At 48.9% G+C, this 16,825-nt stretch overlaps 1 protein-coding gene across 1 annotated transcript; it reads right to left on the bottom strand.

Annotated features, from left to right (window-relative positions):
- Positions 1 to 263: 263 nt before the first annotated feature.
- On the bottom strand, positions 264 to 2,013 carry lratd1 (LRAT domain containing 1). The gene is made up of 2 exons (XM_037245169.1): positions 1,872 to 2,013; positions 264 to 1,683 (listed from the first exon to the last, which is right to left on the bottom strand). Exon 2 carries the CDS (start codon positions 1,644 to 1,646, stop codon positions 837 to 839), a length of 810 nt encoding a protein of 269 aa, XP_037101064.1. The 5' UTR covers positions 1,647 to 1,683; positions 1,872 to 2,013; the 3' UTR covers positions 264 to 836.
- Positions 2,014 to 16,825: the final 14,812 nt, after the last annotated feature.

Below are 16,825 nucleotides of genomic sequence, written 5' to 3' on the forward strand. Positions count from 1 at the left end.
TCCTTTGCGACGCTTCACGTAAATCACAGCAAGGACAAACACTCGAGCGGTACACTTTCTCAAACTCCCCGTGGATATTTTGTTTTCTTTTGCATGCACAGGTGACTCTTTCCCGGCCTTCCAAATATGGGCAGATATATGAAACCTATCGAGCCTCGGGCAGGTCAGCAGCGTATGAATAATTCATATAGCGAGTACGAGCTTTGTGTGTGTGTGTGAGTGTGTGTGTGTATAAACCTAATAACATCTGCTGGACCAAGCAGTTGTTTTCATATTTCAACCTCCATTTATTTGAACCAAAAAAGAGGGCGGGGCGACAAGATCAGGATCAATAATCCACTCAACGCAAATACAAAAATAAAGGAATACATTTTCTTTCTACGCGCGCACGCGCACGCGCGCACACATCCATTGGCGTGGAGCAGGATGGCTGTGGGCTGACAATAAAGTATATTGTCATTGTATGGCAAAGAAGAGGGGCGCTTTTGTGCAAGCCAAAATTGCTTTCGTTTGGTTTTCCGTCGTTCTTTAGGCAGCTTATGTGTGACCGGGAGGGGGACGCTCAAATATTGGACTCTCAACGCGGCAGCCCCCCCTGAAAGAAATCCAGTATCCAAACCAAGCCCAGTCATGAGAGGTCGGGGCGGGGGTCTTTTTAGGTGGGATGAAAAGGGGGAGGGGCGTTGTCTTGTTTACACGGTTCCACATTCCACACGAGCACAGCGCCTGAGGGCTTGAAACGTATCACGGCGCTGTCCACAACCAACAGGTCCGCGCCCCCAAGAGGAGGCGGGGGCGGTTGGGCCAGATCCGAAGGAATCCCCCCACGCCCCCCATCACTCCTTCCCCTCGCTGACCAGGGAGAGCTCCTCGAGAATTCCGCTGGCGTCCACACGCCGCCGCTCGCGGATCAAGTCCTCCAGGCTGCGAAAGACCAGCGTGTGCACGCCGCTGCCGGCCAGGCGCACCTTGAGCAAGTACTGCGGCTCTGCCGAGTGCGCCTCGCCGCCGGCCTTGAACTCGCGCTTGCCGAAGCGGCACCAGGCGGCGAAACTTTCCGAGTTGGTCCAGCTAATCTCGTCGCTGCGCAAGCCCACGTGGCCCGCCGCGTTCTGCACCACCAGGTCGGCGGGCAGCGGCCGGTAGCGGTAGCGGCCGTTGGCGATCCTGCCGCGGCGCCCGTTGCACACCTCAAGCAGGGCGTCCCGCCGGATCTCGCCCTTGTGCAGGTGGATGACGCGGCCGTCGTGCTCGCACACGGCCCAGTGCGGCGGCTGCGCGGCGGCCACCAGCTCCAGCAGGTCGCCCGGCTTGCACACGCCCAGCAAAGTTGTGGCCGCGTACACGTCCAGGTCCTCGTTCTCGCGCAGCTTGGAGAAGATGCACTCCTGCGCGCGGAACGCCGAGTACTCCACCTCGCTCAGCGAGAAAGGCCCCTCCGGTACCCCACCGTCCTCGTCGGCCGGGCTCAGATCCTTGCCGAAGCCGCAGTCGGACGGCGTGCGCTCGTCCGCCGTCTCCTCCTCCTCGTCGGAGAAGAAGTAGGCGACGCCGACGCGCAGCTCGTCCTTCTCCAGCCCGGACGGATCCCCCGTGGGCAGCTCGCTGTAGTTGAGGTGGGTGATCCGGTCCAGTTGGTTTCCCATCAAGGACCCGGCAAGGCAGAGGCATGGACTGCGGTGTCTGCGTGGGAGGGATAAGCACAGGCGTCACCCAAACACGCCAGTGCGCACATTTTACGCACGGACGCTGCTGCCTCAACAAAGACGCTCGACTCGGCGCGCTCCGCCACGCCACGCCAGCCTCACGGAGAGGCAGGCACGCACCAATGCGGTCGCGCGCCTTATTATGCACGCCAAAACAAAGAATACCTGTGCGCCCCCCAGGCAGGTGCTTAAATATCCTTCACTTCCATGAGCGCGCGCGCGTGCGTCCTCGCTCCTCTTCCACTGTGGTCGCTGCGCCGTTCCGTGGATGGAGTCCGAGCCTGCCGACACTAGAGCTCCTCCGGCGTCCTCGGCATTTAAGGGGGCCGCTGTAGTCCCGCCCCCTCCTCTCGGTGGTAGTGGACCGCGCCGCACGATTCCCCTCACCGGCCCGCCAATGAGCAAAGTGGGTGGAAAACGCCATTCAGCGCCGCCGTCCAATCGGAGACGCGCACGGCCGTGTGGCCACTGTAGGCGCTTGTTACCGTGCCGTGTATGGCGTGTGTGTGTGCGCGCGCGCGCGCTTGTGCATGTGTCGCATAGCTGTGGAAATTCTTGACGAGAGGGAGCCGAGCTCCATCACAGCGGGAGGCGAGCTTGAATTGTGTTCTACAAGCTTACACTTGGGATGTGCCGTTAAATGAGCAGTAGATGTTCATGTTTTTTAAGATCTCCCAACCTTTGTTGAGCCCCAGGCACATACTTTATTTTGAAGCAGGAAAAAAAATCCGAAAGCGAACCTGTGATGTCACATTTGAGTTGTTCTTTGTCTTGAGATTCGAGTTTCATTAGCTTGCAACTTAAAACATCTGTCGGCTATTTCTGCTTTCGCCACCAGGAGGCAGTGTGATAGGAATGCTGTAACATGAAGCATTTTCCCTACATGATAAAGAATATATGCTTATCAATATGGGTCTACATGTGTTGCCCCAGCCATTTTATTCACTTCTAAGCTTATGTGAGTGTGTGACGGGCGGCAGCAGCCAAAACAAGCAATTCCCCAGCGAGACCATTCCAAAGTGTGTAAGATTGTTGACCCGGCGGATGTTGCGTCAGCCCCAAATACAACCGGCTTCAAATTTTCCGAGCCAGTGCCGCATGCATAATGTAGCGTGCGTGCGTGCGTGCGGTCGCTGTGGTGTCGTCCGGGGCTGCTTTTCATCAGCAGATCGCTATCTTGCCATTTACATCAGCCTCCCCAGCCGTGTTTTCTCTCGTCACCTCCTCATCCGAAATGTGTTATGCCTTTCTCATCATAGATTCTGAGTCGCTCTCCCAGATGGCGGCAGATTGCGCCGACATGGAAGAGTCCTTGCTCTTTGTTTCCAGCGGTGGTGAGGAGGAGGGGGGGGGCTGTTTGTGAGGGGAGATATTGCTCTACACATGCAGAGAGGACAAAAGCATCCACTCAGCTCTCGGCTCTTCTGTATTTACACTTGCCTGCATCCTGAGTAGTCGTTAGTTAGTGCAGCGAGCACTTGTTGGAGCGCTTTGTGATGAGAGAGAATGGGAGCTCCCAAAGTTCATGATCCCGAAACCTAATAAATCCATCCAAGGTTGAAAAAAATGCCTCAAAAGCTGCAGTAAATAGACTTTGTGTTTTGGTTTAGTTTTTTTTAATCAAGTTTCTACATTTCTGTTAAGATGATTTTATCCAATCAGATTTCAGCCTGTGTGTTGCCATGGCGACCTGCCTTTGGATTCACTTTACTATAAAAGATGCGTTTACATAGTAAAAGGCATCAATAGCAACTTTGAAAATATGTCAGCGACGATTTGAGAATGGCAAAAACGTCTTCAAGTCGAGCAGACAGGAAAATGGCAACTTTTTAGCGAGGCGACGTTTTCATTTTGCCAACGTGGGTAATTGATTTTGGCAAAACGTCTCACGTGAAACGGAAGCTCGGCGACGACTCAAACAACGCAAAGTTCACTCGAGCCTTTTCTGGCCGACCACCTAACATGCAAGTCGATGTTGCTTCAAAAAAAACAACAACTAAACATCCGCCTGATTGGATTTTTCCAAAGCCTTTTTGGCAAAGGACTGTTTTTGTGTGCATGCATGCGTGTTTGCCTGCCGCCTCGCATCTGCGTGTGATTGAAAAGCGGCGTCTCCTCCGTCGGCGGGCTCTTATCAGCTCTTGTCAGACTGTGACTCATTCGGGATGGCCTCGGCCGACACACGGGAAGCTCGTCCACGAGGCGGCCTTGAATGCTGACTTCCTTTCCGGTACTTACAGCTTGCACGCCGAGTCTTCCTAGTCACCTCCCTCCCTCCCTCGTCGTCGTCTTCGCATTTCGTTGGTATCGGACTCACCGGCCGCGCTCGGACAGGTCCATCGGTATGCGAGCCGCCGTTGGCGTGGGCCTAAAAGTGCTAATCAGCTGCAGTGAAGCGGCTCCGGTCCCACAGCACAAATGTGCCGACATCAGCAGCGCCGCCCGGCAGACCGCGTGCGTAATTACCCGACCCGAGTCGGCCGTGTCGAATGAGGTCGGACGGAGGTCGTCGTCTGCGTGACGACAAATTCGTGTTGTGGGACGCGCTTCAAAATTGACTCTGATTTTATTATGAATGAATTAGCGTGTTGAGAAGGCTTGTTCAACCCACTTGTTAAAGTGTCAAGGGCCGCTGATGGTAGTCATTATTCTTTAACATTATGTTTATTAGAGGTCATAGAATTGAGCCTTGTGGAACACCATCAGCAATGTTGACATTCATGTGAACACAAAACAATTTTGAAGCCTCCTTTTATATATTTGCAGGTTTTCTAGAGGGGGGGGGGTCGTTCAAATTGGCCAATAGCATTCTTTGTGCTTCAGCATGCGGCGTCCATTGTGTGTGTCCCCGTCCCCCGCGTGACATGCCAGCCTAATCTTCCATCAAACACTCCCGTCGCCGACTTTTGCCCCTTCGCAATGGCCGCCGAGTCCTCATTATTGTGTGTGTGTGTGTGACAATCGGTGTGCTGCCATTGGGATGCTGCCGCCTTGACAAATTAACGGGCGGTCGGCGTCGGGGGAATCGCCTTTGTGGCCAAGTCGAGGAGTTTACGATGCAATTTGGTGACTGCGTTCCCTTAGGGGCCCCCTGTGTACCTTGAGGAGATACAAAGTGGATTCTTTCAGATCTGCTCAATTGTGCCTAATAGTGGGAAGTCCGCCAAAACCAAATGTAGATTTTTCACAAGTTCACATTAAACGGTACTGATTTATTATCGCACCCTTCCAGCTGTTGCCACTTAGCACCATGCAGCTGTGGCGCAAAATCAAAAAATCTGGGCCAAAATTGATGCGTATTATCCCACATCTGTTCCTCGCCGGTGAAAAGAGGTTAGATTGTGCACCCGCCCGGGAGGCTTCGATTGTCAGCGGTCTCGGTAGGGAGCCAGGGGGGACGCCACAGAGCTGCAAAAGCCTTCTTAATCTTCGACTGTTTTGTTGTTCCTCCTTACTAAAAGGCAATGTTAGTTTTCAATTCCACTCGCCCAATACTGATGCAGTCCTGAGAAAGGTTTGTAAACGAGCCCAGTGTGCGTTAAGATTAGCGACCCGACGGCACGTCAATAAGCGAAGCCGCTGCGGCTCTCGCTTGGGCTGCCGCTGAGCATTAGTCAATACTCGCTGTGGTTTTTTTTTTTTCTTTCTTAAAGTACACAATCAAGGATTTATAACGGTCTCATAAGTCCAATATCTGCTCGCCGCGGCAGCGGCTGTTGTTTGTGACACTGGCGCAACTCAATTAACGGGAGCAATGAGACAAGAAATAAGGAAATAAATCTCGTTCTCTCTCTCTGCCGTGTCAATTTTCAAACAATCATCACTACTGTCTGCTGCCGAGGGGGCCAATTACAATTTCCTAGGTGCGGGTTTTTTTTTTTTTTTTTTTTGGCTTGTCCATGCAGAAGAGAAGAGTTAGGACCTCTGCACACAAAAACTGTAGATGTTCCACAAGATCAGGATCACATATTTTGGTCTTAACTCACCCCCCCCCCCCCCCCCCCCCCCCCCCACTACTAGAACTGAGTGAACTTTTCAGTTGGTTGATCACTCGTCTAAAAAGAAAACATCCACTTTTTGTTGTTTAAAAGAGTTTTGGTGCGAGCGGCGCCGCCGCAATAATGAAACTCCATTTCAGGGCCGACATCAAAACAATGAGCTGAAACGGGGAAATGTTTAGCGAGCGTCGCTGAGCCGTAAAGGTCACAGCTTGAGAAATCTGACAGTCATTTTTTTTTTTTCGCACCCAGAAGACATTATTAAGAGATTTTCTACATGTTGTTCAGAGCCTGGCTGATGAAATCGGGCTCAGTGTTGTATTTGAATTATATTATATTGTTTTTATTAATAATATATGACATTTATTTTTTGTATTTAATTTTTTATTTCCGCCATTCTTGCAACTGTCTTCTGTCTGCGGCGTTTTGCCCTTCATGTATTTGTCCCGATGTTGCTCTCCTTGACGCCCCCATGTTAAACAAATGTTTCTGGCTGTCTCTGCAGCTCGGCAGCCTTTGCATCGGCGCACAGGCTTTCCCGCCCTCTCACTCCTCCCGCTGCCCGCCTCCTTTTTTGTGCTCGCCTTCTCAAGCCCGGCGGAAATATCGAGTCAATAATGTCGGGATGTCACTGCTTTGAATGCAGTGAGAATTCTTCAATGGGGCATTTTCAGTGTGCTCCTGCTGAGATGCTTCAATTTTTGCACAATTGTATTTATTTTAAAATAGATTGCCTTCATTCATCTGGAATGGTGGAGAGAAGAAACTAGTTTCCCGTTTAATGATTTACCTGGCGGCTACGAGGGGAAGGTCGTTTCTGTTGGACCGAGCAAATGTGTCCAAAGGTAGAGGCGCCGTTTTATTGGGCCGCTTTGTTTCACGGTAGGAAAAAGTAGGTCCGGAATCAATCTGTGGCCTGCCGTGATCAATAATTTCATGATTACTATTCCCAAGAGGAAAGTCTCGCTAGCAAGGCCGCTCGCTGATGAATTGCAAATGGAGCCTTGAAACGGGCCTGAATTGAGAAAAACCTCATTTACATTTGCGGCAAACAAAATCACACAGGGGAGGAGGCGTTAACATTTCAAATTGTCCTTTGCCTTCCAAGATGGCGCCCACTCGCTGAACATTGGCAATATTTCAACTCGTTTTTTTTGGGCCATAACAATGTCAGATCAGCGCCGATTCATTTTTCTCTCGCAAGCATCAATTAAAAGTCATTTGGGACGCAGGTTTATTGAATATGTCCAATTTTCACATTTGATAACATTTATTCTTCGGAGAGCCTTCTGCTCAACAAATGAAATATTGACTTTAATATTGTCTTGTCAGACTGTGCTATCGTGTTAGTTCAACACAAAATATCGACTTGCCCTCACGTGAGCTTTTGTGTTTTTTTTTTTTTTTTTTCCCCCGACCCCTGTCACGTGTGTCGATTTATCGTCAAACGAATGGTCCCGATTGGAATGAAGTGAAAGCCGAGCCAGAACTCGCTCGCTCGGCAAACCGAAAAAGGCAAAAGGTGAACGTTGTCTTCTCGGAGAGCGGCGCCCATTTGCATATAGATGCGCTTGACCTTCTCGCCGGCGACACGGCGCCGGTTGCTTCTTCATCACCGGGGCCGACTTGGCCGGCGATTGTGCACAATTACGACTATGTTGTCTTTTAATACCCGGATCAGTGGCGCATGAGGGCCGAGGCCTGGCTTTTAAGAGCTTGTCATTCAACAGCGTGTTACGCAACACCCCGGCGACGCATTTTCTTTTTTAATGAAGTCATGTTCCACATTTTCTTTATCTTGCACAGACACTGCTGGCATTTTAAAACACAAAGGTATACGAAAGAACCTTAAATGTCCCTGGTGTCATGTAATTCTGAGTTTGGACCACATTTTCTGAAGCAAATGTCCACTGAGCGTCGAGGAATGATAAGAATCACATGGTTGACTTTGGATTTTTTTGAAATGTATGCAAGGCACTCGCAAATTTGTGCAACTGAGTTGAAATTGGTGCTGCAGTTGAAGAATTTACAATGTTGACACAAAAAAACAGTGGACCTAGCAGAGAGCCGTGTGGGACACCAATCCATAAGCACAAATATAGTGCTATTTTTTTTTTAAATTATTTTTACTTCTTATCCAAGCAACAGTTTAATTTTAATGAGCATTGACTGTATGTAAAGGGAAAGCCAATCGTTTGAGACCTTCAAAGGCAGATCAGTAAGCTCGGTAGCGGCGGCCTTTGAATGTATCAAACGCAGCAATGGCCATATCGCACGCCGCCCACTCCATGCAATCTAGTGAAAGTCACTCTGCAGCAGTCAGCAAAAGCGTCAGCTGCCGACAGATTAACGGACAGCATGAAAAAAAAATTATGTAAATGGCCGCAAGCCTTCATCTACAGGTTCAGGTGAAGTTCCTCAAGAACGGGTTAATGGGCGGCCATTTAATCCTCCTGCAAAGGGAATTTGTGTCCTCAGCTTCTTTTGAAGTCTTACTATTTTATTATTTATCAGTCTTAAATGGACCCCCTAAATAACTATTTTTACATCTGCCTTTGGCTTAGTGCGACCCCGTTTTGTTTGGGTTGGAGGGAAATTCCATCCAAAAGCCAATTAAAATCACAAGCGAGGAATTAAAAAAAAGAGTTATTGGATTTTTGCCCTGATTTATATATAGCGACTCCAAATATTTTGGAATGTGTGTCCTTGCAGAATGGGCGGATCTTCCCATTTCTTCGTGTAAATACAAGCCCGGTGTCGCTTTTGCCAGCCATCGGAGATGAAGTGTCGATAGCGCTCACCCATGTGGCCATCGTTTCGTGCGGCCTGCTCACGCAAATTTTAATTGGGCCGTGAATGCCAACACGATTAGCGGTAATTGTGTGCGAGACCACGGAAGGCCCAATCATTGTTACTCACACACCAAAGAACTCGAACAACGGCGTACAGAGCGAGGATGAAAGCCTCAGTCTGGGCAATTTTCAACTTTGCTGGTCTTTTATTCACATCACTTTGAAAGTCCCCTACAAGAAGAATTCCCATGAAAATGCAAAAAATCAAATATGCTTCAAAATTGACTGCCAACCCAGTTAATAAATCTGACGTCTATAACCGTCAATGGCACTAAATGAGTTAATTTCAGCTAAGTTAAGATGCGAAAATAGTAGCCAAAAGGAATATTTGGTATGACTCATGTAGAAATTTGCAAATTGAATATTTTTGCCCAAATGCCAAACGTGTCTATAAAAGCACAACGTTGAACAATTAAGACGCGGCAAGCAGCAGGAGAGTCGCCACTAATCTCTTGCCTTGAAATAGAATACGTCAAAGAGACAATCAATATTCTCAAGGAAGAAACTCCCAGAAGGCTCGCTCTTAAGCTCATCTTAAAAAAGACAACAAAAACAAGCAAGAGTGGATCAAAATTCACACTTCAAAGCTGCCTCCAGGGCGGCGCCAAACAACTTGACTTTGCGATTTGCTCTTCATTCGAAAAATGGATTTGAAATTTTGTTTTCTATCACAGCTGTTTTAACGTTGACACATTTTTTTGTAGTTTTGTTCTTCCCTTCAGTTTGCTCCGGCTGGATGTTCTGCCGGAGTAGCCGACTCACACACTCCATAAATAACTTAAAGTATCATCCGCACATTTTTTATTTTCTTTTTTAGCACCACCGGTAAAAAAAAAAAAAAAACAGCACAAGGGCGATTTTAACCACGTCTACATTTGCAATCGGTGCGCGTGCACTCGCGGCAAAATTCCGTGGAGAACCTCCAGATAATTGCTTTCATGCAAATCCGCCAGTGTGAGAACGAAGCGTTGCGCCAAGACTTCCAAACGCTTTTGTGCAATTTTCATGCGAGGGAGCCTCTGGCCAGTGGGCCGGTTCTCGACTCTTGCGGAAATCCGTTCCGGTCGAGAACTTTGAGTCGCCATGGCGATTTTCTACCTGACGATAGATATCCTTTGCTGGAGGCTTCGACACAAAATGAATGGACTTTAAACGTATCCGAGAGGAACTCCGCTCTAAATTGCATCACGGCAAATCCCCATATATCCAGCTACTTTGAGGTTAATAGCAAGAAAATGCACACCTAGCACATTGGCTCCGAGATGTCTGACTTCCCGTATTGATTATTGTGGTCGCTAGTGAAGTGCTTGCACAGGGATGCGTTTTAAGTAAGACTGCATCAATAGACTCAAGTCCCCGTACGCATGAGCACGACCTCAAACAACCGAGCCCAGAAAGCGAAAGAGAGAGAGACGAGGAGGGGAGGAGGGAGTAAAAACGGGTGGTAGTGCCAGGTGAGAAGATGACAAAGATAAGGTGGCGAATGCAAGGCGGATGCGACGAGACGGAAGCGGAGATAAGCGAGAACGGGGTGACAGAGGTGGCGCCCATGGAAATTAAAACGGGGATTAAAGAGACGGCGCGTGTCACAGGAATCACCTCTGCTTCCTTTCTCGCCTTGTCAAACTATATTTCTTCATCTCCTCCCCAGAGTGGAAGAACCTGCGACTTGTCTGTCGGTCGTGCACTCGGCGCCGCTGCTCATCTGTCGAAGTGTGTGTGTGTGTGTGCGTGCGTTTAAGTCAGATGGAGGAAAGGTTTCAACTGTAACTTTAACTTTGCGGAAAAGTCTGTGGTTCTAGTATTGAGCCTTGACCGTTGTCTATCTACAAAAGCTTCTTGGTTTACAGTTTGGTATTTTTAGCACATGAGGATTTCCAACGCCCGTCAGAATGGCAGAAGTGAGAGCGACCTTTGAACCAAACGTGGGAGCTTTAGCCGCCGCTTCCTCCAGTCGAAGAGGCCAATTAGGTTTGATGATCAGCTCCTATTAGCATCAAGACACGCAGGCGTGCCGCCGCCGCCGCTGAGTGATGACGGACGGACAGAGCCTTCCCCTTGTCTGATGCCTTCCTGACCCTCCCCACAAGGACATGCAGAAAATGCGGCTAGCATTTGCTTGTCATTGCCGAGTGCCCTCCAGTCACTCACATTTATGAGAGTTGACATCCGGGCCCACCCCCCTCCGTCATGCCATCTGAAGCGTCTCCTGGCATGTTGGCGTGCTTCCACTTTGCTATTCACGCGTCCTCTGCGTAACCTGTAGCTCATCGCCAGGGACACGCTGAGGCGGCTTACACGCCTCCCAGCAAACAGCTCAGGAGTGTGTGTGTGTGTGTGTGTGTCACGACAGCCAGTCGGCACGCAGGAAGTGAGAAATTGTCCTCAAGTTCCTCAACTGTAGGATTTGCTTGGATTGCATCATCACGAATTATCGCCGGAGGTGTTGAAAATATGTTCTGATTCCGAGGATATCGCTCAGGCGCAGTGAGGGAGAGAGCGAGAGCTAGAGAGAGCTTGTCAAATAGGCCATTAGCTCCGACTGTTCTGCCCGCCAAGTAATCAAGAGGGACTATCAAGGCAAGCAAGGTGCCAGGCCACTTTGCTGCAATCTGATTAGGCTGATTGTACGCGAACCAGCGAGATGGGGTAAAAATGACGGCGCCACGCATAATCAACTGGAGGACTCCAGGCTAAGAGAAGAATGTCATTTTCCAGCAAGCTCAAGCAACTCTGCAGTGCACCAAAGGATTTTGATTGAATTCTGATCAACTTCATCCCAATTGACTGGTGACCAGGCTTTTGTGCTTTGAGTGCACTCAAGTAATCAGGTGAAGCGTTGATGGGCGCTTGTTGCCAATGTTGCCTCGGCCCGCAACGTGATGAACGCTAATATTGGCTGAAGGAAGTCAGCGGGCTATTAATAGCAGCGTTGGACTTGATGTACTTGATGGAGCTAGCTAGCTAACACTTTAGGCAGGCAGCAACACATCCGCTTGTTGGCGCCGCTTGGCGACACGCCACGCTTTAATTACACTCTCACACCGTAATTCCCCTTGGAAATCAGGCAAAGGCAGCGACGCAAGTGGCACCAGACGTTAGCTTACAAGAGGGCTAGCTTGACTTTTGAAATGTTGCGCTTGGTTTCACAGTGTAATCCAGTGGAAGGCTTGCGCTCTTCCAGCCAGGCAATCGGCGAGCGTTGACAAAAAGCTACATTAGCATGCGCCGTCACTCTCGGTGAGGCTTGTGTATTTTAATGATGACACAGTGCTTCGACGCCAATATGTTTTGCATTCGCCGCGCTCGTAATTGATTCACTCAGCGTGGGCGACTCCTCGGCAAGTGTTGAGCGAAAGGAGAGAGGGCGGTATCGGGGGGGAATTAATAAGATACAGTAAACATTAAACTTTCATTTCCTTCGGGACATCTGCTATTTTCCATTATTCATCTAAGAGCATGCTATATGTAAATGAACAAATTCTGCTTGACTGCGACACGGAGACTCGGTCTGTCTGCGGGCCCTCCGCAGAGGATTCCGCGTAGCCACCGCGCACCTACATTAGCTCCAGCGCCGTTTTATGGGGAACGGCCATGTCTGCTGCGGGGAGCCCGTCTTGCTGTTGGCTGTTAAACATAGCAAAGTCATGATCAATGGCATGATCATGCGTTTCCTCTCGAGGGTCTTGCCTCGTTGCCGTCTCGCACGTGAGCAGTGGAGGCGAGGTTAGCCGCTGCCCACTAACCCCGAGTTATTGGACAAATATTTGCCTTCTCTCCTCTGCACAAAGCCAATAATGGCGCGACAACTTTGACCCGGCAGTTGACTTCCTTCTTCTCATTTCGGAGCCATGTCGGTCGGCTGTGGATGTCAAACGCTGCGTTTTGTCCTTTAAGCATCACGTGTCAGCCGCTTGCCATGAGAAAAATAGCAACAACGCATGAAATTGGGTTTTAGTATTTTGGCTTATTGATATTATATATTGTGTGCCTTTAAATATATATTGCAAGTCCAAAAATGTAGCAATAAAAATAAATGTAAAATCTAAATCTAATCATGAAAAATATATTTTAAATATATATTTAAAAATGTCTTGACGATGGCTAATTATTTTATTCCCATAATATTATCATTATATTTCCCTTTAACTGCTTTAACTGTATTTTTTTTTGCACACTTTATAATCCTCATTTTTTACTTGATTTTTATTGTTTTTCCTCTGTTGGTGTTGTGAACAAATCTACGCAGCAGGTTGTCAAATCCCCGCTTGTGCCTCCTCAGGATCACAAGATGAAAAAAATAGTCAGCGTGCCTGAAGCTGTTTCCTGATGTGGCTTTTGTGCAAATACTCCGCATGCCATCTGCATGTATAGAGAAGCGCCTAAATGGCTGATGATGTCACGTGTGCCAAGATGAGCCATATATTTATCCACCCACCATACTTCACACGCTCGCCGCACCTGGCAGCTCATCTACTCGCAGCATTTCCATTTCAAAGTCTCGCACACAAAATTGTCCGCCATCTGGTGCGTACGGCTTTTTCGGCAGTCTCTCCGCGAGGCAAGCGGCTCGGGCGCTGATGCAAACTCAACCCAAAATTGTGACGTTTTTGTTCGCAGATAAAACTCGCTGTGCCTGAAGTGCGGTAAATATGCGTGGGGATTGTCAGGTGGCCCACGGGAGGCCTTATCAGTGGCCTTCAGAGGCAGCTAGCGCTCGAAAGAGTTGTGACTCACACCTACGGGTCAGGCTCGCACGATTTGCAGCGTCTCGTGGCAGGCAGGGAAGGAATTTCACGCTCTCAAAAATGGGATGAGCGTTTTATTGTCAAACCTGTCAGTCTCCACACGATAGACCTGCCTCATAGCTTTCATGTAGCAAAATGTTCTGCAAATCGCCAAAATGGCCGCCAAAATGACCGCCAGAATGGCCACCAAAATGGCCGCCAAAATGGCCGACTTCCTGTGTCTTTTAATTCAAGGCTCAAAAAGCTAACATATACTGTAGTGTGAAATAACATAGACCGGCTAACACAAATTAGCATGCGTGTCTCAGTAATTAAAATTTTTTCTCTCTGCTCCGTGGGGACAACTATTGAAATAACAAAATATATGACTGTTAATTTCGCCGCATAAAAGCGTTGGCTTCAAAATGGACGACATAATCGAGCGGAGGTTTCCCAGCGGCTCGGAGCTAGCGTCACGCTTGGACGGCCACGTGGTCTAACTCGCGACTAATTTATCTTGCATCGGCACTCCGTCGCCGACTCGCCCTCCTCCGATATCACCGTAAGTCAAAACAGCCCGGGAGAAGATGATACGGCGCGTAGCGGCGTGACGCCAAATAAAAGACTCACCAGCAGCGTGGACGTGATGGACGAAGCTCGGCTTTGGCTCCACGCGTCTTTATCAGCCACTTCAAGCCCCTCTCTGCTGACATTTGACAAAGTCCTCCTTTCTCGGGAAAGTTGAGCAAAAGTGGGCTTGATGAATTCGACGCGGCAGGTTGTTTTTCCCCGCCTCGGGACTTCCACACCGCAGAAGTCGTGCTAATATGTGTTGTTGCGATGGCCTCACAGAGGTGTAGGGTTTAAAGCGTGACCATTTCGGCTTTTGTTATGACTCCCGGGCCGGCTGTACTTTATTTCAAGCATTCGGTGAGAACAATCCCATTTCCACACTTTGTGGCACAATTTCCGTGCTTCGATTCAATGGACATTGTGTGCGTCCTTGACATGGGAGATGCTCTCAGCTCGTCGGTACGGCACTAATAAGAGTGTTTCTTCACAAAGGATGAAGAATCACACTCACGTTGGTCATTCCCATAAGAGCAACTCCCAGCCATCACTTTTGGAGTCCTAATGAACAAAAAGCAAAGAAGACTGGAGTGCATCTATGTCTACTCAGTTGCAGCCTAATGGTTTGTTTTTGTCCACTATGTCGCGTTTGAGGACAAAAACAATCAAAGCAATAAAGAACACAGAGCACACAAGTGGGGGGAATCAATCACCCATTGGAAAGCTTCTTTTTTTGTCTTTGCCGTCCCCGCAGATGTTTCTTGCCCGGTATTGCTAAATGCGATTCGACAGTCGTGTCTCACGCATTCGCTCAACGTTTTTTCCCCCCCCTTTCTTTTTATTTTTGGAAAAATAAAATGTTTCTTTTTTTTCTAAATTGGTCATATGTCATTTGGAAAAAAAACTGCTTTAATTAGAAGCCGAAGAGGTGTTGAAAATTGTTGCTGTGTATTTTTTGGGGCTCTCCACAAGTTGTAACCTCCTCCTGCACCATCTGAGAAAAGCTGAAAGAAGCACTCGTAGGATTAGCTCAGCGTGGAGCTTAAGGCCCAAACACACACACATAAAACCATCTCTTGTGTACTTTTCTCCTTGAAGCATCGTTTCACAAGCAAAGTCTTTTTTTTTTTGCAGAGCTGTCGCTGTCATTTTTGGTCTCTTAACTTTGTTCTTCCGGACCACTTTGCTCGGGTTCCGCCTCCGTCGAAAGGAAGACCTGTAATCAATGCAATCCGTCTCTCCTCAGTGCGCATTTCCATCACTTGCGTTTTTAATAAGCAGATCAAGGTGCACATATCGACGGCGTTGCCCCGGTAGCCAAGGCAACCAACGGCAATTTCTCTTTCAATAATAAAAAAAAAAAAAGAAATATGACAGTCAATTTGAAGGGCGTTATGTTCGAGTCCCCTCAAGTTTTCACTTGGATTGAAATTGTGCATCCAAAAAAAAAAAAATTGGTCAAATGCTACCTTCTGCCGTCTTGCTGAAGGTAAACGTTTTTTTCCCCGCTTGTGAATTCCTGTCGGCTCCAACCTAAATGCGCTAATAGAAGGCGCTGTCGCTAATCAGTAGCGTCGGCGTTCCAATTAGTTCGTTGTCAAGAGCGATCGTTCCTTTAAAAACAGAACCTCCAATTCGCTGTAACCAAGCGTTAAGTCGACGGCCCGAGCTCAACGCCGTTTATTAACGAGCCCGTCGAAGATGTCACGGCGATATCTGCGTGAAATATTCCTCCAACAAGATGGGCCTACCTGATAAATACGCAGCCTCGGCCTGCCTGGGCGAGATTACCCGCCAAGTGGATGGCGCTGTCCGTCGCGCGGCCTTTCAGATGCGTATCGGCGCCGCCTGTCAACTCGCGCTATCGCGTCCTTATATTGGATTGTACATCATCGATGCGGTCGAGTGTCGTTACGCAAAACAAGTCGGGTCAAAAGAGACGCCATCATTTCTGTCTCGTTTGCGCTTTTGGTTTGTTTTTTCTCCGCCGCGACGGCCCGCCCGGAGGCGAGTCATGCCGAGCGACACCAAAGACATTTAAAATAAAAGCAGAAGAGATTCCGTCGCTCCCCGCATATGTCAAACATGCGTCGCTGCTCGAGCGGCTTCTCCCTCAAGCGCCGTCACGTTGGCAGCCGAGCGCAGATTGTCGACTTTGAGCGAAGACATTATTCATGTCGTCGAGATGGGAACATCGGATTCGTGTTTAATGGAACATGAAAAGCAGCCACCGGGGTAGCCGAGTACAAACACTGATAAAGGAGGTCCGCGGGTTTAGCGTTAGACACCGGGCCCGGACTCGCAAAAGTAGGCGTTTATGGAAGCTAATAAAATAAAAATAAGAAGAGCTTCCATTTATTTTGTGGCCCCCTAAAGCGTCATCGATCGCTATCGATGTGTTTGCGGACGGCGGCGCCCCCAGTGACCCCACCACCAAAGACAAAGAAAAAATCGTACAGTTCTAGATTACAGCGTGCGACGTGATTGCCGTGCGGAAGCCAGACATCCATCACGGAAGCAATCCTTTGGTGGCGAGCGGGATGCACCGACGGCCATAACTTATCTTGACTGCCTTGTTTTGTATTCGTTCTGCCGACGTGGCCAAGGACGGCGCAGGTGGACTCTTGATTGATTGCGTTGGAGACGCAGCAAAGTCACAGCTGAGCTCTCGGCGAGACCATTCTGGCTCGGGATCGGCGGCGAGGACGGAGCCGAGCGAGCGTGCGTGGAATTTGCTCGAAAAGCCCAACGTCACGGTCCCTTGTAAAGTGCTTTTATTTTGAAGGCCTAACCTTTAACTTGATTGTTCCTAAAAGCTAGCACAAGGCCATAGACAACTGTCACGTCATGAAAATGGACTTTCTGCTTTTCCGCCATCCTTTTTTTCGCCATTTGGTAAATTGCCAGCGTTGGCTCCAGCCGACGCCATCGAAATATCGAATCCGGGACCGGCCCTCCCCCAAGCCTCCACT

Source organism: Syngnathus acus, chromosome 24 (genome assembly GCF_901709675.1).
Source record: "Syngnathus acus chromosome 24, fSynAcu1.2, whole genome shotgun sequence".
NCBI lineage: Eukaryota > Metazoa > Chordata > Actinopteri > Syngnathiformes > Syngnathidae > Syngnathus > Syngnathus acus.